Here is a 26,590-nt window from a genome sequence, read left to right on the forward strand (position 1 = left end):
TGTGGGCCGCACTGTGGGTGGCTTGGATGGTTATTGTGCTCATTAGTCTCATGGTCCCTGGAGCCTGGAGTCCACTCAGATATGTCACTCCTCTTCCTTGGGCGTCTGACTTTTCAGATGCATGATGGAGACACAGACCCATATTCTCTGTTGCAAAATATATGTTTGTGAGAGCTTCTCTCTTTCTGTCTTCTCTTTCTGTCTTTCTCTGTCTCTGTCTCTGTCTCTCTCTCTCTGTGGGTAGGTAGGTGGGTATGGTGTGCATGAACATGTGTGTGTATGCATTTGGAAAAGCATAAATAAATGTAGACTAATTTAGGGCACGCAAAGTAGTAGGCACTCTTAGGGGTCTATTATAATTATAATTCCACTCGGTAGTCCGCAGTCGGTTTCCTCTTGCATTCAATCCACGGTGTCAAATGAGGTTGATTCTCTTCAAATTCTGATTAGCAGAGTCCTCTGGAGTTGCCTATGTTTCTCTCTGACTTCACCATGTAGAACATGAAATGTAGGCCTTTTCCTTTAGTTAGAAAGTGCAGCATTTAAATGGGGTCTGTTTAATTGTGTGGTCTTTGTTCTTCCTTCCTAGAGGCCCTTGCTGTTGAAGAGACCCTTTCTCAGCTGTGCTCAGAGTTACAGGTAATTACTGTGCTGACCCTGCGCCCGAACTTATGGAAGTGCTTATAGGACCGGACCAAGCTAGTCCTGTCTGCCACACAGCATGCCGGTCACTGAAGCCACAATTTTTCCCAATGAGAAAAAGTGATTTCACAGGTACTGAAATGTGGGGGTGGGTCTGACCTCAACTCTACCTCCCTGAGGAAAGGCCTGAAGGGCTTCTGTGGTGTAAACGAAGGGGGTGTCTGAGGCCATGCTGGGAAGTAAGATTGGCAGGGAAGAAAACTAATCGTGCTTTGAAGACGTGCAAGAGACTTTGCAGTTGTTCACGGGCAGCAGGTTCAAAAATGGCGGCCTTAGCACTGTATGCAGGTGGAGTCTGCAGATGCCAACAGGTCATGCATCCAACACTGTGCATGCTCATTGAAAGGATTAATGGCTTCAACCCATTTAAGCAAGACAAAGCTATCTCCGGGTCCCTAAAAACATAGGTCAGGGCACTGTCTGGAGCAAAGCTAGTGATGAGCGTGTTACCTTACTGTTTACCACCGTGACTTCTGTTATCACTCAAGCAGTGAACACTAACCTACAACCTGGGAATCAAGAGGATGTCTTCAGGGTTTCCCTGGGTTTCAAAAGGAAGACTATTTTAGTCTTGGTGCTTAGGCTTAAGCTGGCTAAAGGAAAATGACTTGACAAACTTGCAATAGGAAAAAAAAAATAGTAATTTCATGTTGGGGACTTGGTTCCAACTTTGTAAGGCAAACAAAAGTTGTGCCCTTGGAGAGTGGGTGCAGAATGCATGTGCTTCTCTTGAGTCACCTGCTGTGACTGAGTTTCCCCGGACCACTCTGTAGAGTGGGACAGCCATACTTCACTAATGTAGGCTAGGACCACCGTCCTTTCCAAAGGAGAGGAATTTAATATTCCTCTGACCTGGTGAGTGACAGAGCTATTCAGTGCTGGGAGTTGGTCCCAAAACAGACCTTTGTGCCACAGTGTTGACAAGTTGTTTCAGTCTTTATCAATTTTGGTTTTCTTACGTATGAAGCAGAAACAGGGGCTGAGGAGACGGCTCAGAGCATAAGGTGCTTGCTGGCCAAGCAGGAAGACCACACTGCAGATCTCCAGACTCATATGAAAGAATAGGGGAGCCAGACTTGGTGGCTGCCTGTAATACAGCATCCCAGGGGCAAGCAGACCAGCTAAACTAGTCAGAACACTCAGTGTTCAGCAAGAGACCCCGTCTTAAGAAATAAGGTGAGAGACACTGAGAAAGATACCCACTGTGATATTTGGGTATCCAAAAGCATAAACACACACATTCACCTAACTATACATGTGCAAACACATAAACACCACAGACAAAGGCAAAGAAAAAAATGCATCTGATTTTGGATCTCTTTCTTATAGCTTAAAGCAGGCACATGCCTGCCGGTTATCAGCTACTGTTTAATGTACACTACATGAAACTTCCTCTTTTAATCAGCAGAACATTTTTGGGGAGGAGGGATTAGGGACCAGCTCACAAAGGTGAGCTATTTTATCAGGGACTGGCAGAACCACCAGTCACCATGTGGCAGAGTCTTTCACTCTCCAGCCCAAAGAGAATGTAAGAAACAAAACTGTTGAGAAGAATAAAGGTAGAGTTTTTGAGCTCTGCCCATCGGACCTGGTGGATGACAGAGGATGCAGGCAATGGTAACGTCAGGGTTGTTTTTGCCACAATCACTGCGGTGCCCTGGCTTGGCTTTTCCTCCTTTGCTGAGTAGTTTCTAGTGCTGTATGGGTTTTTGGAAGGCAGTGTTGTCAAACAGTCAACTCCCTCCCTCCTCTCTTTGGCATCTTCATGAAAGTCTCCCTAGGAACTATGGCACCTGTTGACCAAGTAAATTTTGAATGAATTTCAGTCAGCATTTTAAAATTTCCAAGACTTTTGAGCACCTGCATCAACCCTGGGGACTTAGAGATGACCCCTTCCCCTGGAGCACAAGGTGAGGGGAGGAGTCTATTCACTCTTGGACTGTCACTGATGAATAGCCCATGAATGAAATAATATCTGGACAGAGATGCTGTACGTGGTGGCAGGATCCCAAGTAGTGCCAGTAATTCTTTTCAGGAGGAAAATCTTAGTGGGCTCTAACTAAGATGCTTTGAAATCAAGAAGTGAAAGAATTAACAGCAAAGCCTTGTGCTTTTGCACTAGGGCAGTGATGGAGATCTGAAGTGGGAGGATCCTTGGTGCAAGGCTACAAGAGGGAGAAGTGTGATCTCTGCAAGGGGGAGGTTGTCTGAAATCCCAGGGAGGGAACTGAGACTAATGATCAAGAGGCCTTACTTCCCCATTAACCATGGTGCCAGGATGAATTCTCCAAGTCACTAGGAGTCATGGAATAGGAGGAGGGCACATCCTTTGGGGCCCATGTAGAAGAACTTCCAACATCTATGCGTGAGGAATTGTCTTATCTCCATCGATTCTTTTATGCTAACTGCATGCCCAACCATGCATGCAGTTTAATTCTAGCCGTGTCTACCTAGAGTCAGAAGCAGGTCCCACAGGTTAAGAGCCAGCCTTACAACCTTGTCACTCCTCAGATACCATTTCTGGGACTCTCCTTCTTTGACCAGTCAGCTACCAAATAGATGTGGCAACCCTAACTTTTCAATTTAGATAATTTCATTTAATGACTTAGAGAACTCGGGAAGTATTTTTTTTTAATCATTACCAGGCTACCATAAAGGACTTTACAAAGGACATTACAAAAGGGCATTGGTTAACATCTAGATGAAGGATACATAGGTCAAAGTCTGAAAAGGAGGCCAAGAGTGGAGTTTCTCTTTCTTGAGTTTACCTGTACCAACTTCAGGCAGGTAGGTACATTCAGCAGTCTGGGAGCTCTTAACCTTCCAACTTTGAAGGTTTCTTAGAAGCAGATCTAGAGCCCCAAGAAAATGATCGTGTAGTTACCTTACTCCAGTAAGGCAAAACATTTCACTTCAACAAGGACGTATATGGTCATGTCCAGCAGGTACATATCCACACCCAGTGAGGTCTACTGGGTTTTTATTCCTAATGCAAAGGGGTCCTTTTTTTCACTGAGTTGGCAGAGCTTGGTCTCACACTCTTACATGGCTAGGCAAGTCAAACCAGAGTGTTATCAGAATGCAGTCCCTAGAAGACGATACAACTATGGACGAGTTTTATCTCAAATAGAGCTAGGCCTGGAGAAATCTGAATTTCTGCCAAAATTTACAATTTTTCATGAAAATTTGCTTTATATAAATGACAGTACTAATTTTTCCATGTATGGAGACTCCAGTAAAGAGACATGATTAGGTCCTGGGCCTCAATCCCCAGCACTTCTTTCCTTGAGATCTGGGTACAGTTCTCACTTCCCAGACTTGAGCTGTTTTTGTTGTTGCTGTAGTTGTCTGTTTTGATTTGATTTGATTTTCTGAAAGCATCCTCTACCCTGTGGCTGGCTAGGGGCCAGCAAAAGCCACTTCATGAGTTTGTTACATAGAATTTCGTGATAAAAGCTGCACACCCTCCCATCTCTAGGGAGTTTCCAGGGGGTTAAGGCATCCCTTGCCAGGAACTGAAGGCTGAAATGCACCTTGTGCTCTCCACGAAAAAACTGAGATAAAAAGTGTGGCTAGGGGTTTATCAGCAGTTATAGCAGTGAGGCTCACAGAGCAGCCTCCTCACAGCATCCAGGGATAGGAAAGGAGATGCTCACACATACTCACAGTGACAAGTAGACACAAAGAAGTGGGGATGCCTTAACGTTTCTGAGGGAATTGCAGCCCTTGGATGAGATTACCAAACGGGACAGGGTTCAATGGCAGCCTCTACTTGGTAGTACTGAACATCATGGCCTCGGTCCCTGGGACGTTTGTCTTGGACAATTTTGTCACCTCTGGTGACTGTAGTGGTTTAAGTCAGAAGTTTGGAGGGCAGAACTGTTAATAACTTCATCAGACACAGTTCCCAAGGGACGTACTGCTTACCTCCATCCCTTGCCGCAGAGTCCCAGACTGTAGGAAGGTTGTCGTGATTCTACTTTTTCAATTCTCTGACACTCGCATATGTGCATATAATTAATTGTATTTTTCATTTTATCCTCTACTGTCCTCTTCTATGTCCCCCCCCCTTCCCTGGCTGAAGTTCTTCTTCCCAAGTTCCTGTTCTCCTTTCATGACCTGTGTATGTATGTGTATTTGTGTGCATGTGTGTCCCACTGAATTCCGTAGTTCTTTTGCAGAAACAGGATTTACTTTGTAACTACATTTTATTGGAGAATTTTATTTTGTAAGAAAGTCTAAGAATCGATGGAGTGCAAGGTATCAGTGGGAAGGGGATGAACTTTATTGCTCCTCAGTGTGCTTAATGGGATGACTGGCCTGTAGACGGAGTGGTGGAAACATTGCTGGATACTCAGAAACCCTCCCAAATCAGAGCTGGAATTTGGTTAGAGATGAACCAGCGCCACCTGCTGGCAAATGATGAACAGCAGCAAATGTATTTCTCTCAAGGCTGTATTTCTTGAGAGAATGTATTTCTCTCCAGGTGGTGAAGAGTTGGATGGTTTCAGGTAATTTAGGCATTGAAAAACCCAGAGGTCTCTAGCAGGAGAGTACCCCCGAGGCATCTTTACTTGGTGTGAGAAACTGTCATTGGCCACTCAGATATTCCTTCTATACATACAATCAAAGAGGAGACAGCCCAGCATTTACAGTTTAACGAGACATTGGTTTGCTCTGTGATAAGTCAGACTCTGCCCATATGACCAGAGCAATAGTCAGGGAGTGGAAGCAAAGGATAGCAGAGCAGGGAGGAGGGGAGGTCTTGGCTCTGTCTGGGAAGTTAAGGTGCCAACAAGGAACAGGGAAGGGGGTGTCAGACACCTGGGAGGGAAAGGTACTCCTCCAAGTAGAAGTAGCAGCAGTGTGTGTGTGGAATACATGTCACACATGATCATGTGTGTGTGTGACCAGCTTCACTGCGGCATGGAGAACATGAAACCTAGCTATAAATGGTAGACTGGAAATCTGGGTTGGGGCCCATGCTAGGGAGATGCAGAGGGTCTTCCTTTAACAAATTAATCAAACAGGGTAGCTTGCCCCTTACTAAGGCTCTAAAGGGTCTCCTTGGACTTGTTGAGCAGCGTTGGAAAGTAAGTCTCTTTAGTTTAGGTTTGTTTTTTATTATAGCAATGTAAGATTTTTTTTTTCAAAGATAAAAAAGACTGTCTGCTATTTACCCCCATGAACTTTTGGGAATTACTCAATTATCTGGTGGTTGTTCCTGGAGCTGCCCTTTTCCGTTGGGAAATATCCAAAGAAAGGACACAGCAAGAACATGAGACTTGGGTTTTGTTTTGACTGTGTCAGCCAGACCTCTTGTCAGAGGCAGGTCTTGGCTGTTTTCCTGTTACTCTAATAAATCATCCCACCAAGAACAACTTTCAGGAGAAAGTGTTTACTTTGGTCTGCATCTTCAGGAGGTTGGTTATTACTGTGGGAAGTCACGACAGAAGCAGAGGGCAATAGACAGTGGTTACGAGCTCACTGTCTGTCTCCTTTTGTACAGTCCAGGATCCTAGCCCAGGGAATGGTGCTGCCCACAGTGGGTGGGTGTCTTTTCACCTCAATTTACAGAATCAAGATTGTCCCTGTCGGGCATATTCAGAGGCTAGTGCCCAAGGTGATGTCACCAAATTGACAGTTGATGAGAGTTTGAAAGTACCTTGCTCCCAACCAGAAAGCAACCTTTAGAAGGCCGATTATCTGAAGGAAGCCCTGGTCTAGATGGGCCAGGTGAGCAAGAGGAGTTCTCAAGTCCCTGCTATGGAGGAGATTACCTTCATTTCAAAGAGGCAGAGAATATATTAGGTTAGGACCCCATAATGACCACACACACACACACACACACACACACACACACACACACACATCATTCACCGCATTTTGAAATGGTGAGGTAAGGACTCAGTTGAGAGTGACTTTAGGACTTCGGTCTCTATGCCTGCTGTGGTTGTTGTTATTTCTTCTTCTCTTGTCTAGCCAATCCCTTGGGAGGCCAGCAGTAGCTCTTCATAGGTACATATGAACTCTCATTATAGAGAGGCTGCTGGGGCTAGCGGGGCAGCACAGGGTTGCTGTGTTTCTGAGTATCTCTTGTGCCTGCATGCCCCTGTGTGGCAGAGACTTTGTGCATCTTTTTCGTGCATCATAGAACATCTCATACACACTGTCTGGACATTGACCTTGTTTAAGCTCTTATGGTGTTGGTCACCCACAGAAGGAAGATCCGATGGCTTAGCAAGGATGACAATGCCATGTAATCATGTCTTTTCATCTGTCCATTAGATGCAGTAGGCTTCTTACACACCATGTGTTTCAGCAACTCCTGGGGACAAAACGAAACCCCAGTGCTCCTGGTGGTCTGTTTTCTCCAGCTGCGTTCTACCACAGAAGCCATTGTTCCCACTCCCTTCTCAAAGCATTGGTACGAACTGGGAATAAAACATTTAACAAATGAAATTCGCATCTATGAAGCATTTGACAAGTTCTAGTATCTGGACTGCACCTCAGAGATTTTAGCATGGATGTAGTCCTCTGTGGACACATGGATAGACCTTAGCCTCCAGTGGTTGTAGCATGCGGATGACATGGAGAAGCATCTGAAAGATCCCGGTTGATTCAGGAAGCAGGAAGAAGCCTGATCACCTGGAAGGCAGAATGTATCACCTCTTCAGCAAGTTTCCATGGTTCTTATGTGACATCTAGAATACATACCTTTTACAGTACATGATTATAGCTAAGCATGTAGTTATAAGGGAATGGAATGTTTATTCCCAGGTGTACTTATCTTTGTGTGTATTTAGCAGTGGCCTGAGACTGCTGGCTTGTTAGCAGGCAAGGCCTCTCCTCCACCTGCTACAGAAAACCACCTACACTTGTGTGTAATTACACAGGTCAATGTGTCAGTGATGACAGAAAAGTCCTCCTATGGCTTAATTAGAAACTTTTGTAACCTTCTCTGAAGATGTTTCTATAATCAACTAGGGAGGAAACAATTCTCCCAAAGACTCGTTTAGTGAATATCTTTCTTTTTTTCCCTTTGCACCTCTGGTAGTTGAGCTCAGAGTTCATGCTGTGTCTGTCAGTGGCACTGTGGTGGTGTGGGACATTTGGAGAGCAGAATCAGAAGCCAAGCAAGGCAGGGCAACATGCTAAAGGCACAGAGCATCTCTCAAGGTGCTCATCCATATATTTCTAAAGTAGAGGGTTGCTGAGCTTAGATTATCCATTACTACTGTGCTGGAAGTAGGGATACTTAGAGGTCAAGCTCCCAATACAGACAAATTGAGACAGTGGCAAGAAAGCAAACCAAACTTGTAAGAGGGATCATGAGGAAGGTCTGTATGGTCAAGGACACCTGTTCAAGAAGAGGTCAAGATAAAAGAGAGTCTGAGATGGATAGCATAGTGCTATTAGAAGTAAGGGAAAATAGAATTGACCCCCAAGTCATTCCCACGTTGATGACAGACCATACCAAAGTGATGAAGAGGATGGGGGAGGAAATCAGAAGGTGAGAGGACAAGGCATTTTAAATAGAGGATGTTGCCTGAACAATGGTCTGGTATTGCAAATAGACAGATCTATGCATGCTGCTATAGGTAGCTCATCATGGCTGGGATAATTATTTTGCATTGGATAAGAGGCATGGTAACCTTGGGTAAGGCAGAGATTATTTCCAAGGGCAAAATAGTGCTGAATGTAGGTGCAGTTTATTGGCTGTCATTAGTGAAGATTCTGGTAGAAGAATCCAAATATGAGCTGCTTGGTTTGAATTCACAAGCCCCACTTTCCAGTCTAGAAATTTCTCAGCGATGTAACCTGTTCGTGAGGTCAACTCCCCTAACCCTTCCACCTGTGTCTCTGACCTTTCATGATGCTGTATGGGACTGAGCCACCAATGTCAATGGTCATCAAAGGCGAATGCACCTCTTAGAAGATGCTGTGTTTAACTGGAGTCTTGCATCTAAAAGCTGGTTTTCATAATAAAGCAAGCATCTCCATGTGTTAGAAGTCTCACTGTCCAGCAAACATCTCTTTGCTGCTCTCTTACTCTTAGATACCTCCTTCTGCCTTCTCTGCTTTCATCCAGAATCAAACCTCAGTCCCATAACAATCACAAAACTGCATCTGGAAACAGCTGTTTGCTTTGTTCCTTCAGCAAGGAAACTGGGGCACAGGACAAAGGAGGCAAAGAGACTGGATTTGAATGGTGTGGCTTTGTGAAAGCCTGGCACCACCTTGCTGGTATGCATTCCTATCTCTGCCATTACAGAGATCCTCTCTTACTCAGCATAGGTGCTGCTTTTTCCAGACACATTAGCAAGACAAGGAGGATGCTCATTAATTGTTGTGGATTGATGAGACCTGGGCAGGCTTCTTGTTGCTCCTCAGAGGAGCATTTGATCTTCTCACCTTCTGGTAATTCAAGTTTTTCCTTTAGAATATAGTCCTCCCCATTAGAAACCAGCCACCTGTCCAACATATTCTCATCAAAAGAGTCTTCTCCAAACTGACTGACTTGTATTGTAGTTAAGATAGCCTGGAGTCTTCCTTTAGAAGTGGTAAGTGATGGTTAAGCAGATGATGGCATTTAGTGACCTGGCTAGTTAAGTACTCTGGGATTATAAGGAGTACCTTATCTACTGAGATACTTCAAGATACCTAGTGAGATAGAACATGTGGTATCGTGGTTAGAGAGTTCGTCAGTTAAATCCTAGCTGGGTGAAAATTGGACATTCTAATAAATCACTATTATTTTACTTTCCTTGAAAGGATGGTTTTACTACTCTACCTACAAGATGATTGTATGGATTGAATGTGAAGCATGTATAAAATGTCTGGTCCTCTACCTGCAAAATAATCAGTATTAGTAAATCGAGCCATTGTGATTATAAAACACTGAGTTCAGAGTTTAATGAAATACAGAGAAGATTCTAGCGCTAGACTCTATGCTGTGGATGTGTGGGTCTACGGGAGGATACAATGGCTGATTCCCCTGTGGTGTATTAGTGCATGCTGAAAAAAAATCCCAGTCTAAGATGCTAATATTTTGGAAAACTGGGTTCTGAAGTGATTGGATTGGAAGTTTAGGGTAAAGAGTCAAAAATGGCTGGCAAATATTTATAAACGGAGCATAATATACTAAACAAGACATTTCTGGAAATTTAGAAATAACCCGTACTTAAAACATGCGTGAAGAAGGAAGATGTAGGCTTGGGATAGTTACAGGCTACCTTGTATGAGACCATGGGCTTGGAATGTTAATCTATAAGCAAGAACTGCCAAATAGTTTATTCTTCTCATTGCTGTCTCTCTTAACTCCCACACTCAAAGGGACAGGATAACCCAATTCTACATTATATAGTATGAGATAACAGTGTGAGTAATACCACATTGTTACAGCATGCGAGGTAAAGGATAGCAAAGAAGAACATTTGGTAAAGGTCCCAAGGGGGAGGGCTGGAGCAAAACAATAGAGTTAAGTCTTTGACGGACACTCTTTTACCCCTGCAGATGCTCAACAACCCAGAGAAGATAGCTGAGCAGATCAGTAAGGATCTTGCCTGGTTGGCCTCCCACCTGATGGCTCTGTGGACCCAATTCCTGGACACAGTGACTCTGCACTCCCAAGTGACCACTTATCTCACCCAGGAACATCACACTTTGAGGGTAAATTGTAAAATTCTTTAAACTCTGTGGCTACGTGCATTTATAGTTAAGGTGAAGTTTTGCAAAAGTTGGTTCATTGAAAGGAACATGACTTGGCTTTGTGCCAATTTATCAATTTCAACACTGGTCCCACTCAACTGTGAGTAAGCATTGTGATGTCAAAAGCTCACTTAGCTATCCAGCCCTATTCTGCCACTCATAAAACATCTCCCTTATCTATGTCTTATGATAGCTGAGCTTATAAAATTAACTATTGCAAGAGTCTCAATATACTTAGGAAGAAGTACTTTCAAATGTAAGGTGTTGCCCTCATCATGGCTATATATGCATAGGTATTCATATATGGAGTGATGTGGATCTTCTCACTCTGGGCGAGAGAAATAAGTGTCTGAGGATCAGAGTCCACAAAGCACCTAGCAAATGCTGCTGGCTTTGCAATTCTCCATGTCGTGCATTTATTTCTAATGCCCATTTGAAAAAAATCTAGTATTCTAGTAGAAAGAATAAAACTTGAATATAAAAATGAAAGCAGAACATGGATGAGTTTAATAAAGATACACCACACTGCCTGGGCTAAGAGCTGTAAAGACATGTGGGCAGCTGTGGAGGGTGGAAAGCTTCTTCTTTCAGACCTCTGTTGTATTTCTTTCCATTAAAACACAACCCTTAATCTCCAGACTCTCAAGCTGAGAAAATGGAGGTCACATCCACTTGAGGAATTAAGCTGTTTACATTGTCATCCCTCAGGTCCGAAGGTTTTCTGAAGCTTTCTTTTATATGGAGCACCAAAAACTTGCAGTCTTGACCTTTCAGGAAAACCTGTAAGTAATAAATCGCACACCCGCTTCACCCTGTTAAAGTGGCCACCCCAAGGCATTCAGCTCTCTTGCTTTGTTCCCACTTCTCTTTCCTTTCATCTCTTGCTGTGAAAACAGACACTCTGCTCCCTTCTGCACACACTGTCTACAATCCTGTGCAGGCAAAGGAAGTATACACACTGGGGATGCAGAAGCTGCAGGTGGCAGGGAAGGTCGATAGCCAAAGGTTTCTTTTGTTGAATGCCATTATGTTCTATAGAGAAAAATCCAGACTCCCTAGATCTCTGCAGACATCTGTGCTCAGTCCTCTGCAAAATGAATAGAAGCAGGTGGTAGGGCTACATGCAATGTCAGAAAAGCCCAATGATGCTGTAGCTAAAACATATATTTACCATAATAACTAAGCCCAAGATCTCTAATCAGAAGGAGTGTTGCCTTTCTACGATTGCCTTCTTCCAGAAAGAATTGAAAAGTATCAAGAAAGTGTGAGTGCTGATGAGAGATGAGGTTTCTCAGGTTCTCAAGGATGATGGGTAAAGACCTCACCACGATCTTTTGGACACCAACATTTTGTTTTGTATAATCTGATCAAAAAATAATGGCAAGAGGAATCACGTTTGAGAGACCACAGCACGTCTACCAGAAGAGGCTGGGGGAATTTTCAAGTTGCTTAAGACTGATGCAGAAATCTATCTTCTTTGTATATATAGTCCTGTTTCCTCCACAGGGTTTATTCTGTATGCAAACTCCAGTGACATTTAGTGTTTGCTCTTAGGTGATGAAAGTGAGCGGGACAGAAAGGAACATGAATCTGCTATGGAAACAGTTTGTTTGGACACCATTAGAGTCTCCAGCAAACACATCAATGCATGCATTCATTTATTCGTTCATTTCAGCCTTAGGCTAAAACTGGCTGACTAATTCTAAAACTAGCCTTGGCAGTATGAATCTGTTAAATTTAAACATAACTTTGAGGGGTCCTGAGCAAAATGCAGAAACTCAGAACTACAGAAAAGTAAACAAACAAACAAACAAACAAACAAAACCCTAAGACATTCCTGTAAGTCTCCCCCAGATTCTTCTGGTAGATGTTCTGTGTCTCTCAAACAAGACTCCCCTTACCATTATTTTTTTAAACAGATTATTCAAAACAAAATATTGGTGGCCAAAAGATCTTGGTTAGGCCTCCATCCACATTCCCCAGCAAACCTAAGAAACCTCATCTCTTCTCAAAAGGAAACCCTTGGTGTTTGTGTTATGTTGTGTGAACTTTTTTTTTCAGTGAGTATAAACATGTGGAAGTGAAAATCACAGAAGTCATTGCTCTCTATATTTATTAATTTTCTCATCACTTGATTAAAATACTAAAGAACATCTACTTAAAGAAGGGTGGCCCACAATTTGAAGGGTCATCATGGCAGGAAGTCATGGCTGATCACAGGGCATCTAAGTAAAGCAGATCAAGAAATGTCCTCAGGTTACTTCCTCTTTATACCCATAGTATTCTGCCTGGGACCCCACCCTATTGATGGTACCACATTCAAAGTTGATCTCTCCTCCTCAGTTTACACTTTGGAAAAATACTCACAGACATGCCCAGAGGTGTGTCTCCTAGGTGTTTCTAAATCCGATTTAGTTGACAATGAAAATTAACCATCACACTCTCCATGCAGAGTTTGGTTGGAATGCCTGCCTCTAGACACCTATGCAGAGTGTTCATAACACAAGGTGTCTAGTGATGTGCAATGTGTGAGTTTTCTTCTGTTGTCAATTTAATCTTAATTAGAGCTAGTTTTAATGGTTCATTTTTGTCAATTTTACCAAATTTAGCATTACTTGGGAAGGGAAAACTAAAATCAGATGGTCCAGATTAGGTTGGCCTAAGGAAATGTCTATGGGGATTGTCTTGAGCAACATGGTGGAAGTGGAAAGACATGCCTACTGTAAGTGACACCATTTACTGGGCAGGGCATCTTGGATTATATAAGAGTAGAGAAAGCAAACTGAGTGCAGGATGCATCTGTTATGCCTTGATCTTGACTTTGATGGTCCAGCTGCTTTCATCTCCTGGGACTTTTTGCAATGATGGATTATAATCTGGATGTGTGATCCAAATAAATCCCTTTCCCCTTAAGTTGCTTTTATTTCAGCATCAAGAAAGAAAATTGATGTACAGCTCTTAGTTTCCTGATATGGGATGTCCTTCAGTATACTGTGAATATGTTGTATTACCATTAGTTAATAAAGAATCTGATTTGGACAACAGCCAGGCAGAATAGAGCCAGGAGGGAAATCCAAGCAAAGAAACAGGGAGAAAAAGGATGAAATCAGGGAGACACCAGCAGCTGCCGGGGAAGCAAGATGTGAGGTAACACACCATATGTCAGAACATAGATTAATAGAAATGGTTTAATTTAAGATGTAAAAGCTAGTTAGAAATAACCCTGAGCCATCAGCCAAACAGTTTGTAATGAATATTAAGCCTTAGAGTGGTTATTTGGTAACTGGTGGGTGGGAAAGAAAACCTCCAGTTACGGTTTCCTTCATCACAAAATGGTCAAAAGCAAAAGATGAAAGGAGAAAGTGCAAACATCCACACATGGTTCACAGAATGCAAACTACAGATCCTCCAATGTAAATGGTGATGGAAATGTAGGTGGTGATTGATGAGTGAACATTAATTGTCTTGTGGACAATAGATGAGGTAAAGAATGATGCCTTGTAGGTTTCCCATGCTGACAGATAGGTAGCTTATAAATTAAGTCATTCAGGTAGTCACAAGAATAAATATATAAACAAGAAAAATAAAAGCATAAAATGAGAAAGGGGTATGGCTAGTGTTTTTTTTTAATGGAAATCTCATTTATTTATTTTTTCGAAAAAGAAAACAAACTGTTTTCATTGTACAAACCAATCCAAGTTTCCACTCCCCCCTTCTCCCATTCACTTCACTTTCCCTCCCACCTCACCCCCATATCCACTCCTCAGAGAGGGTAAGGCTCATTGATTTGTGGAAGGTCCAAGGCCTCCCTACTATATCTAGGCTGAGCAAGGTATCAACCAAAGAGACTAGGTTCCCAGAAAGCCAGTGCAAGGAATAGGGATAAAACCTGGTGCCACTGCCAGTGGCCCTGCTGTCTTCCTCAGTCACGCAACTGTCACCCACATTCAGAGGGACTAGTTTGATCCTATGCTTGTTCCTTCTTAGTCCAGTTAGTGTTGGTGAACTCCTGTTACCTCAGGTAGACTATTTCTGTGGGTGAACCCATCATGGTCTTGAACTCTTGCTCATATTCTCATTCTTCCCACTTTTCAGCTGGACTTTGGAAGCTTAGCCCAGTGCTCTGATGTGGGTCTCTGCCTCTGTTTCCATCAGTTGCTGGATGAAGGGTCTATGATGATATTCAAGATATTCATCAGTCTGTCTACAAGGCAAGGCCAGTCTAGGTACCCTCTCCTCTATTGCTTAGGGTCTTGGCTGGGGTCATCCTTGTGGATTCCTGGGAATTTCTCTAGAGCCAGGTTTCTTGCTAACCCCATATTGGCTCCCTCAATCAGGATATCTCTTTCCTTGCTCTCATCTCTGTCCTTCATCCATCACGACTGTCCTGTTCCCTCAAGTTGTTCTCATTCCTTCACCTCTCTCCTCCTCTTCCTCATCCACTCTCCCTATTCCACCCACCAGGTGAAAGATGGTATCTCAGAATTGTTTTGATTTGCATTTCTCTGATGGCTAAGTGTAGTAGGGAGCTGCGGGTTGCATTCTGCCACCCAGCTCCCGCCACTGGCTAGCTTTACCCAAAATAACAACATACAAACTGTATTCATTTAAACACTGCTTGGCCCATTATATCTAGCCTCTTCTTGGCTAACTCTCGCACCTGGACTAGCCCATTTCTAATAATATGTGTAGCATCCCAAGGTGTGCTTACCAGGAAGATTCTAGCCTACGTCCATCCTGGGTCGGAGCTTCATCGCGTGTGCCTGGGAGAGGGGAGCATGGCCTCTGCTCCAGAGAGCAGAGCTGTCGAGTCTGAGCTCACTTCCTCTTCCTCCCAGCATTCTGTTCTGTTTACTCCACCCACCTATGTTCTAACCAATAAAATGGGCCAAGGCAGTTTCTTTATTAGCCAATGATCTTCCTCCATCAGCTAAGGATGTTGAACACTTCCTTAAGTGTCTTTTGGAGATTTGAGATTCTTCTGTTGAGAGTTCTCTGTTTAGTTCAGTACCCCATTTCTTAATTGGGTTATTTGGAGTTTTGATGTCTAATTTCTTGAGTTCTTTATATATTTTGGAGATCAGTCTTTTGTCTGATGTGGGGTTGGTGAAGATCTTTTCCCATTTAGTAGGCTGTCTTCTTGTCTTATCGACTGTGTCCTTTGCTTTACAGAAGCCTCTCAGTTTCAGGAGGTCCCATTTATTTATTACTGCTATCAGTGTATGTGCTACTGGGATTATATTTAGGAAGTGGTCTCCTGTGTTCATGCATTGAAGGCTGCTTCCCACTTTCTCTTCTATCAGGTTCAGTGTAGTCAGATTTATATTGAAGTCTTTAATCTGTTTGGACTTGAGTTTTGGGTATGGAGATAGATATGGGTCTATTTTCATTATTCTACATGCTGAATCTAGTTATGCCAGTACCATTTGTCAAAGATGCTTTCTTTGTTCCATTGTATAATTTTAGCTTTTTTGTTGTTGTTGTTCATGGGTGTGTGGATTAAGATTCGGGTCTTCGATTTGATTCCATTGATGATGGAGTGTCAGTATGCAGAGGCATAGGTGATACCATCTCTCAAGATTCATCATAGTCTGGCCTGGAAGAGGATTTCATGTCATAGATGAATCTTCATCACCTTTCAGTAGGCTGTGGAATCAATAGATGGATTTGGGACAGATCTTTATAAGTGAGATGGTCTGGATAGCACAGGACAAGATATAATGTGTGACTTGGGGGACATGTGTTTATTTATGTTTCTCAGTGTATATGTGTATATGGGTATGAGAATGTGTGTTTACCATGAAGATGACTGGACAGCCATAGAGAGTAATTTGCAAAACTAAGATGAGATTTAGCCTCGGCTTATGGCAAGGCTGCTTGTAGCTAGCTGTCTTCTATGTTTGTCCCATATCCCAATAATGCCTTCACACAAGAAGGGGGAATACATGACTGTGGAAAAGAGCATGTTGTGGAGATTCACAGTGCTGTGCCACCTCTATAATAGGGAAGCTGAGATATCACCTCAATTTTCACAGCTCCCGTGTTAATGATTATAATAGTTTTACTTAAATTTAATTTTAATCATAATATTATTGTATCACTTTCCCTCTTTTCTTTCCTCCTCTAGCTACTCTCATTTCCCCCTTGCTACCTCTCAAAATGATAGTCTCTTTGTTCTTGTACATTTATGTGTGTATTCAATATATACATATATATGTAATATACACATATATGCAATATATATACATAAATATTAAAGTAAGACCGATGTTAAGTAAGTGTTAACCAATGAAGAAGCTCATTTCTGTGGCAGAGACTAATTCTTCCTCTTTTCGCGGTCATGTAGCAGCTACAACACCATTTAACATTTAATAGGGCCATCCATTCCTTCTGGGCCTGGAGAGATATCTCAGGAAAATGATTTCCATGCAAACCTAAAGACCCGAGTTCAGATCCCCAGTCCCCATGTAAGAAACAAGCTGTTACAGCAAACACTTGTAATACCAGCACTGCAGAAGAAGAAACAGTAGGATCCTTGGGGTTTGTTGACCAACCAGTTTAGCTGAATTAGTGAGTTTCAGGTTCAGGCTGACAAGCTCCACTATAATCTGTATGGAAGCTAGAGACCCAGAGAAGCTAAGGATGTAGCTCAGCCATGTCTGAAGATCTTGGAACCAGAGGACCAGTTTCATGGCTAACAGCCTGAAGACCTGAAGGGTAAGGGTGCTGCTATGAGCCCCAAAGTCCAAAAGTTGGAGAACCTGGAATCATGATGTCAGATAAGAGGAGAAAACAGAGATATCCTGGCTTCAGAAAAAAAATGTGTACCCTGTTCATGCACATTCTGTCTAGGTGCTCAGCCTGTCAGATGGCGGCTGTCCACCCTGAAGGTGGATCTGGGAGGCTTATATCACCAGCTTATAAGCCAATGTCTTCTGGCTACACCTTTCCATACTCAGGAGATCAAAGTTGGGATGGAGTGAAGAACTGACTGAAACAAGATCATATTTTTTTTTAATAATTTTTTTTATTAAGAAAAGAAGAAAAAAAAACATAAACAAAAAACAAGTTTCCACCTCCTCCCAGCCTCCCATTTCCCTCCCCCTCCTCCCACCCTTCTACCCCTCCCCCCACTCCTCTCCCCCTCCCTCTCCAGTCCACAGAGCAGTCCAGGTTCCCTGCCCTGTGGTAAGTCCTAGGTCCTCCCCCCTCTGTCCATATCTAGGAAGGTGAACATCCAAACTGGCTAGTCTTCCACAAAGCCAGCACATTAAGTAGGATCAAAACCCCGTGCCATTGTCCTTGGCGTCTCATCAGCCCTCATTGTTCGCCATGTTCAGAGAGTCCGGTTTTATCCCATGCTTTTTCGGTCACAGTCCAGCTGGCCTTGGTGAGCTCCCAGTAGATCAGCTCCACTGTCTCAGTGGGTGGGTGCACGCCTCGTGGTCCCGACTTCTTTGCTCATGTTCTCCCTCCTTCTGCTCCTCATTGGGACCTTGGGAGCTCAGTCCAGTGCTCCAGTGTGGGTCTCTGTCTCTGTCTCCATCCATCACCAGATGAAGGTTCTATGATGATATGCAAGATATTCGTCAGTATTGCTCTCGGATAGGGTCATTTCAGGTTCCCAATCCTCAGCTACCCAAGGAACTAACTGGGAACCTCATGTTGGGCACTTGGGAGCCCCTCTAGGGTCAAATCTCTTGCTCACCCTAAAGTGGTTCCCTTAACTAAGAATTGTGGTTCCGTGCTCCCCTATCCACCTTTCCTTTATCCCAATTCTCCTGATTCCCCAAATCCCCCCTCCTTCCCTTCTACCTTTTCTCTCCCACCCCACCCCCAAGATCCTAATTTTCTCCCCGGCAATTGGGTCTACTTCCCTTAGCCAAGAGGATAACTATATGTTTTTCCTTGGGTTCACCTTCTTACTTAGCTTCTTTAGGTTCACCTATTGTAGACTCCGTGGCCCTAATTTATGGCTAGAAACCAATTATGAGCGAGTACATCCCATGTTCATCTTTTTGGGTCTGGGACACCTCACTCAGGATAGTGTTTTCTATTTCCATCCATTTGCCTGCAAAATTCGAGAAGTCATTGTTTTTTACCGCAGCGTAGTACTCTAGCGTGTATATATTCCATACTTTCTTCATCCATTCTTCCATTGAAGGGCATCTAGGTTGTTTCCAGGTTCTGGCTATTACAAATAATACTGCTATGAACATAGTTGAACAAATGCTTTTGTCACATGATAGAGCATCTCTTGGGTATATTCCCAGGAGTGGTATTGCTGGGTCCAGGGGTAAGTTGATCCCGAATTTCCTGAGAAACCGAAACACTGACTTCCACAGTGGTTGCACAAGATGGCATTCCCACCAGCAATGGATGAGGGTACCCGTTCCTCCACAGCCTCTCCAGCAAAGGTTATCCTTGGTGTTTTTGACTTTAGCCATTCTGACAGGTGTAAGATGATATCTCAAAGTTGTTTTGATTTGGATTTCCCTGATTGCTAAGGAAGTTGAGCACGACTTTAAGTGTCTTTTGGCCATTTGAACTTCCTCTGCTGAGAATTCTCTGTTCAGTTCAGTGCCCCATTTTTTAATTGGGTTAATTAGCATTTTAAAGTCTAGTTTCTTGAGTTCTTTATATATTTTGGAGATCAGACCTTTGTCTGTTGTGGGGTTGGTGAAGATCTTCTCCCAATCAGTAGGTTGCCTTTGTGTCTTATTGACTATGTCCTTTGCTTTACAGAAGCTTCTCAGTTTAAGTAGGTCCCATTTATTCAATGTTGCCCTTAATGTCTGTGCTTCTGGGGTTATACATAGGAAGCGATCTCCTGTGCCCAGCTCCTGTAGGGTACTTCCCACTTTCTCTTCTATCAGGTTCAGTGTGTTCGGGCTGATATTGAGGTCTTTAATCCATTTGGACTTGAGTTTTGTGCACGGTGATAGAAAAGGGTCTATTTTCATTCTTCTACAAGATGACATCCAGTTGTGCCAGCACCATTTGTTGAAGATGCTTTCTTTCTTCCATTTTATACTTTTAGCTCCTTTATCGAAAATCAGATGTTCATAGGTTTGTGGGATAAAATCCGGGTCTTCTATACGATTCCATTGGTCGACTTCTCTGTTTTTATGCCAGTACCACACTGTTTTCATTACTGTAGCTCTGTAATAGAGTTTGAAGTCAGGGATGGTAATGCCTCCAGAAGATCCTTTATTGTATAGGATTGTTTTGGCTATCCTGGGTTTTTTGTTTTTCCATATAAAGTTGATTATTGTCCTCTCCAGATCTGTGAAGAATTTTGATGGGATCTTGATGGGGATTGCATTGAATCTATAAATAGCCTTTGGTAGAATTGCCATTTTTACTATGTTGATCCTCCCAATCCAAGAGCAAGGGAGGTCCATCCATTTTTTGGTATCCTCTTCAATTTCTTTCTTCAATGCATTAAAGTTCTTGTCAAATAGATCTTTCACTTCCTTGGTTAGATGTACCCCAAGATATTTTATGCTGTTTTTGGCTATTGTGAATGGTGAAGCTTCTCTGATTTCCCTCTCTGCTTCCATATCCTTTGTGTATAAGAGGGCGACTGATTTTTTGGAGTTGATCTTGTATCCTGCCACATTACTAAAGCTGTTTATCAGCTGTAGGAGTTCTTTGGTGGAGTTTTTGGGGTCGCTTATGTACACTATCATATCATCTGCAAATAACGAAAGTTTAACTTCTTCCTTTCCAATTCGAATCCCCTTGATTCCATTATGTTGTCTTATTGCTATTGCTAGAACTTCAAGCACTATATTGAAGAGGTATGGGGAGAGTGGACAGCCTTGTCGTGTTCCTGAGTTAAGTGGGATGGCTTTGAGTTTCTCTCCGTTTAATTTGATGTTAGCTGTCGGCTTGCTGTATATAGCTTTTATTATATTTAGGTATGACCCTTGTATCCCTAATCTCTCCAAGACTTTTAACATAAATGGATGTTGAATTTTGTCAAATGCTTTTTCAGCATCTAATGAAATGATCATATGGTTTTTTTCTTTCAGTTTATTTATATGCTGGATTACATTGATAGATTTTCGTATGTTGAACCAGCCCTGCATCTCAGGAATGAAGCCTACTTGATCATAATGGATAATTTTTCGGATGTGTTCTTGGATTCGATTTGCCAGTATTTTGTTGAGGATTTTTGCGTCGATATTCATGAGTGAGATTGGCCTGTAGTTCTCTTTCCTGGTTGAGTCTTTGAGTGGTTTTGGTATCAGAGTAATTGTGGCTTCATAAAAGGAGTTTGGTAATGACCCTTCTGTTTCTATCTTGTGGAATACATTAAGGAGTATAGGTATTAGATCTTCTTGGAAGATCTGGTAGAATTCCGCATTGAAACCATCTGGTCCTGGGCTTTTTTTGGTAGGGAGGTTTTTGATAACCTCTTCTAATTCTTCGCGACTAACAGGTCTATTTAGATTGTTCACCAGGTCCTGATTTAACTTTGGTATATGATATTTATCTAAAAAAGTATCCATTTCCTTTACATTTTCCAATTTTGTGGCATATAGGCTTTTGTAGTAAGATCTAATGATTCTCTGAATTTCCTCTGTGTCTGTGGTTATGTCCCCCTTTTCATTTCTGATCTTATTAATTTGCAAATTCTCTCTCTGCCGTTTGATTAGCTTGGATAGTGGTTTGTCAATCTTGTTGATTTTCTCCAGGAACCAGCTTTTTGTTTCATTGATTTTTTGTATTGTTTTCTGTGTTTCTATTTTGTTGATTTCAGCCCTCATTTTGATTATTTCCAGTCTTCTACTCCTCCTAGGTGAGTCTGCTTCTTTTTTTTCTAGAGCTTTCAGGTGGGCTGTTAAGTCTCCAATGAGAGCTTTCTCTGTTTTCTTTAAGTGGGCACTTAGTGCTATGAACTTTCCTCTTAGGACTGCTTTCATAGTGTCCCATAAGTTTGAGTATGTTGTTTCTTTATTTTCATTGAATTCCAGGAAGACTTTAATTTCTTTCTTTATTTCTTCCTTAATCCAGCTATGGTTCAATAGTTGACTGTTCAGTTTCCATGACTTTGTATGCTTTCTGGGGGTAGCATTATTGTTGAATTCTAACTTTAATCCATGGTGATCTGATAAGACACAGGTGGTTACTAATATTTTTTTGTAACTGTGGATGTTTGCTTTGTTACCGACTATGTGGTTGATTTTCGAGAAGGTTCCATGAGCTGCAGAGAAGAAGGTATATTCTTTCCTATTTGGATGGAATGTTCTATAGATGTCTGTTAAGTCCATTTGATTCATTACCTCCACTAATTCTCTTATTTCTCTGTTAGGTTCCTGTCTGATTGACCTGTCCATTGGTGAGAGAGGAGTGTTGAAGTCTCCTACTATTAGTGTGTGCGGTTTGATGGCTGCCTTGAATTTTAGCAATGTTTCTTTTATGTACGTGGGTGCTTTTATATTAGGGGCATAGATGTTCAGGATTGAGACTTCATCCTGATGAACTGTTCCTGTTATGAGTATAAAATGCCCCTCTCCATCTCTTCTGATTGATTTAAGTTTAAAGTCAACTTTGTTAGAGATTAGTATGGCCACACCTGCCTGTTTCTTAGGTCCATTTGCTTGATAGGCCTTTTCCCAGCCCTTTACTCTGAGTAGGTGCCTGTCTTTGTGGTTGAGGTGTGTTCCTTGTAAACAGCAGAATGTTGGATCCTGTTTTCTTATCCAATCTCTTAGCCTGTGCCTTTTTATAGGTGAGTTGAGTCCATTGACATTAAGTGATATTAATGACCAGTGGTTGTTAACTCCGGTCATTTTTTTTTAGTCGTAGAGTTTGTGTGTTTCCCTTCTTTGTTTTGTGTTGGTGAAGGGTCTCTAGATGTCTGAGTTATTGTGGTCATTGTTGGACTCCTTGGTTAGTGATTTTCCTTCAATTACTTTCTGTAAGGCTGGATTTGTGGCTGCGTATTGTTTAAATTTGTTTTTATCCTGGAAAATTTTATTTTCTCCATTTATAGTGAATGAAAGCTTGGCTGGGTATAGTAATCTGGGCTTGCACCCATGGTCTCTCAGTTTCTGCAGTACATCTATCCAGGACCTTCTGGCTTTCATGGTTTCCATGGAGAAGTCAGGTGTAAGTCTGATAGGTTTACCTTTATAAGTAATTTGGCCTTTTTCCTTTGCAGCTCTTAATATTCTTTCCTTATTCTGTATGCTTTGTGTTTTGATAATTATATGGCGAGGGGATGTTTTTTTTTGATCCAGCCTATTCGGTGTTCTGTATGCTTCTTGCACCTTCATAGGAAAATCTTTCCTTAGGTTGGGAAAGTTTTCTTCTATAATTTTATTAAATAGATTTTCTGGACCATTGAGCTGCCCTTCTTCTCCTTCTTCTACTCCTATTATTCTTAGGTTTGGTCTTTTTATTGTGTCCCATATTTCCTGAATGTTTTGTGATGAGAGTTTGTTGGACTTGCTGTTTTCTTTGATCAGTGTGTTTATTTTCTCTATGGTATCTTCAGAATCAGAGAGTCTTTCTTCTATCTCTTGTATTCTGCTGGTTATGCTTGTTTCTGTAGTCTCTATTCGTTTACCTAGATTTTCCATGTCCAGACGGCCCTCTGTTTGTGTTTTCTTCTTTGCCTCTATTTCAGTTTTCAGGTCTTGAACTGTTTCCATTATCTGTTTGATTGTTTTTCCTTGGTTTTCTAGGGTATCATTCACTGATTTATTCAATTCTTCAAACTTTCTGTTATATTTCTCATCCATTTCTATAAGGGCGTTTTTTACATGCTGTTTAAGGGTGTCAATCACTTTCATGAAGTCAATCTTTTCTCCTTCCTCTTGATTAAGGGGTTCTTGTCCTCCCGTTGTGAGGTCGCTTGTTTCTGGTAGCTTCATGTTGCTTTTCAGCTTGTTGGGCGAATTCTTGCCTTGACATCGGCCCATCTCTTCTTCCAAATGCTCCCTATGGATCTTCTTTTACTGGATTAGGTCTCCTTGCCTACCAAACGCTGTCTCTCCCCAATGTTGGCTCTCCCAATGCTGGGTCTCCTGGCGCCGAAAGATCAGGCCTCCGTGCTGGTTGGGCAGCTAGCAGACAAAGTGCCTACCCCGCTTGGTGCAGGCAGGCCACAGAAACAAAGGAACTGCTGCCCCCCGGGAGCCCCGGGTACTCGGACTCAGCGCCCAGATAGGCTGGGCTGGGCGATGCCAAGCGCCAAAAGAGGGCAGTGGGGGCGAAGTGGGGAGGGCTCTGGACGGAAGCTGGGTGGGCCAGGAAGAAAGAGGCAGCACCCGGGGAGTAGAGGCCCTGCAGAGAGCCCAAGCAGGACAGGGGGCCAAGAAACCCCCAAGCTCCCCGTCCCAGGCTGGCGCCGTGGGCCAGAAACTCACCCCAATGCTGGGTCTCCTGGCGCCGAAAGATCAGGCCTCCGTGCTGGTTGGGCAGCTCGCAGACAAAGCGCCTACCCCGCTTGGTGCAGGCAGGCCACAGAAACAAAGGAACTGCTGCCCGCCCGGGAGCCCCGGGTACTCGGACCCAGCGCCCAGATAGGCTGCGCTGGGCGATGCCACGCGCCAAAAGAGGGCAGTGGGGGCGAAGTGGGGAGGGCTCTGGACGGAAGCTGGGTGGGCCAGGAAGAAAGAGGCAGCAGAGAGCCCAAGCAGGACAGGGGGCCAAGAAACCCCCGAGCTCCCCGTCCCAGGCTGGCGCCGTGGGCCAGAAACTCACCCCAATGCTGGGTCTCCTGGCGCCGAAAGATCAGGCCTCCATGCTGGTTGGGCAGCTCGCAGACCACAAGATCATATTTAAATATCCAAATAATTGAATATTCAAAGAAGCATAAAAATACAACAACCTCTAGAACTTTGAATAAGAGAAAAAATAACCCATTTTTTTTTGTGTAGAAAATGGGAAAAATAGAAAATATACGATAAACATTTAATCCATAAAATTTATATGTATTGCCTTAATTAACATTTTATATGTATATTTATATGAAATCTATATATGCTATCAATCCTACACATGTCTGTGTTGAACTCATGGTGCTTCTGTTGATGATGATGTGATGCTTAGTGAATTTGTTGTGGACCTGTGTAGAGTTACACATCACATTTATTTTATGGAGGTAAATAGTCCACATGGCTGGGAAGTGAGATGAGCGTGTCCAGAACACAGCCTGCTACATAAAGAGATGCAGGCAGGCAGCAGGCAGCCAGCCAGCCAGGCAAACATATGGTCAGTCTTTTCCTAAACCTACAATCCCTAAGTTCTCCTTCCTTGGAGGAAAGTGATTGAGTTCTTATACACAAAAATTGTAAAAACATTATTTATCTTTTCTTTCATGAGATAACATGAATTTGCTCTATTCTGAGGAGGTAAAGTCACATGTCCCTCCAAACTTTTAAATTATTAAGTAGTAATAGCTTCAGATTCTGAAATCAAATTATTATTTATTGGTTGAAGGATGTTTAGGTCTGGAAGAATAAATACAAGTTTTTACCGTTCCTTTATAGAGAAACAAAACATATGATGCCTGAATTTATTAGCTTACACGCCAATAAACACTGTCAGTATCTACATAGTACCAGAAGTACTTCAGGTGGCTCTTCATTCAGCTGCACCAAAATAAAATCAGACTCTAAGTAGTTTAAAAAGTTTAAGATGCTGGAGTTATATATGAGTAAATTTAACCTTCTCTTCCAAAGCACACATTTTAGATCTGTAGCCTTTTCTTTTTTTTTCTCTTTCTTTCTTTTTTTTTATTGAGAAAAGAAGAAAAAAGAAAAAAAAACATAAACAAAAAACAAGTTTCCACCTCCTCCCAGCCTCCCATTTCCCTCCCCCTCCTCCCACCCTACGCCCCCTCCTCCCACCCTACGCCCCCTCCTCCCACCCTTCTCCCCCTCCCCCCACTCCTTTCCCCCTCCCTCTCCAGTCCAAAGAGCAGTCAGGGTTTTCTGCCCTGTGGTAAGACCTAGGACCTCCCACCTCTGTCCATATCTAGGAAGGTGAACATCCAAACTGGCTAGGCTCCCACAAAGCCATCACATTACGTAGGATCAATCCCCCGTGCCATTGTCCTTTGCGTCTCATTAGCCCTCATTGTTCGCCATGTTCAGAGAGTCCAGTTTTATCCCATGCTTTTTCAGTCACAGTCCAGCTGGTCTTGGTGAGCTCTCAATAGATCAGCTCCACTGTCTCAGTGGGTGGGTGCATCCCTCGTGGTCCCGACTTCTTTGCTCATGTTCTCCCTCCTTCTGCTCCTCATTGGGACCTTGGGAGCTCAGTCCAGTGCTCCAGTGTGGGTGTACTACGCTCTAGCCTTTTCTTAACTAGCCTTTTAGTAGCATGACGCTAATTACTTTCCACTAACCAGTAGGAGTAGCTCAGTACTACAGTCCACTGCACCAACCCTAGTTCTTGGAGCAGTGCCTCAGCAAAGCAGACTGTCACTTTGAGTGACATCTTATATGGAACAGGCAGATGGTCATTACCTGCATCTGCTAACATCATTGTTAATGCTTTTTTTGGGGGTGGGATGTAAGACTACTGAAAACTTCCAACCCTGTTTGGTTGATTACCTTCTGTGCACCCCCCAGGATCCAGACCCACAGCCAGCTATCTCTGGACATCCGGAACTCAGAGTACCTCACCAGCATGCCCCCACTGCCCGCAGAGTGCCTGGATATTGATGGTGACTGGAACACGCTGCCCGTTATCTTTGAGGACAGATACGTGGACTGCCCTGTCTCAGGTTTGTCTTTCTCTGTTGTTGAAAAGACTTCAGGAATTAGGCTTTCCATGTAAGTACTAGTGCATTAACAGACAGTGCCATTGGAGATCTGCGGTGGGGGGAGGGTCACTGTTCACAAGAGTATGAGCAAATCGAGGCAGTATTTTCTCTTTAAAGGGGAAGGAAGAGTTAGCCTCCCTGGTCCCTTCTGGATCAAAATGTCCTTGGCTCTTGTGGTTTCACCTATTGAATTACCTATATAATGAGAAATACATAAACACACACACACACCTACACATACATACACACACACACACACACACAACCTAAAGACTGGTGAAGATCTTTTGTTTTCTAAAGAGTACAATTTTAACTATATTAATTTCATTTCTCTCTTTCCTTTCTTTCTTTCTTTCTTTCTTTTTTTCCTTCTTTCTTTCTTTTTTGAGA

At 42.8% G+C, this 26,590-nt stretch overlaps 1 protein-coding gene across 1 annotated transcript in view; it reads left to right on the forward strand.

Annotated features, from left to right (window-relative positions):
- Fam135b (family with sequence similarity 135 member B) overlaps positions 1-26,590 on the forward strand; it is a 279,296-nt gene that overhangs the window by 220,533 nt on the left and 32,173 nt on the right. The window contains exons 9-12 of the mRNA XM_041671944.1: positions 590-639; positions 10,219-10,374; positions 11,122-11,195; positions 26,007-26,161. Of these exons, the coding sequence (XP_041527878.1) occupies positions 590-639; positions 10,219-10,374; positions 11,122-11,195; positions 26,007-26,161 (435 nt within the window). The remainder of the gene's footprint in view (positions 1-589; positions 640-10,218; positions 10,375-11,121; positions 11,196-26,006; positions 26,162-26,590) is intronic.

This window comes from Microtus oregoni, unplaced genomic scaffold (genome assembly GCF_018167655.1).
Source record: "Microtus oregoni isolate MIOR12 unplaced genomic scaffold, Mior012 000022F_ref0000154, whole genome shotgun sequence".
Lineage (NCBI taxonomy): Eukaryota > Metazoa > Chordata > Mammalia > Rodentia > Cricetidae > Microtus > Microtus oregoni.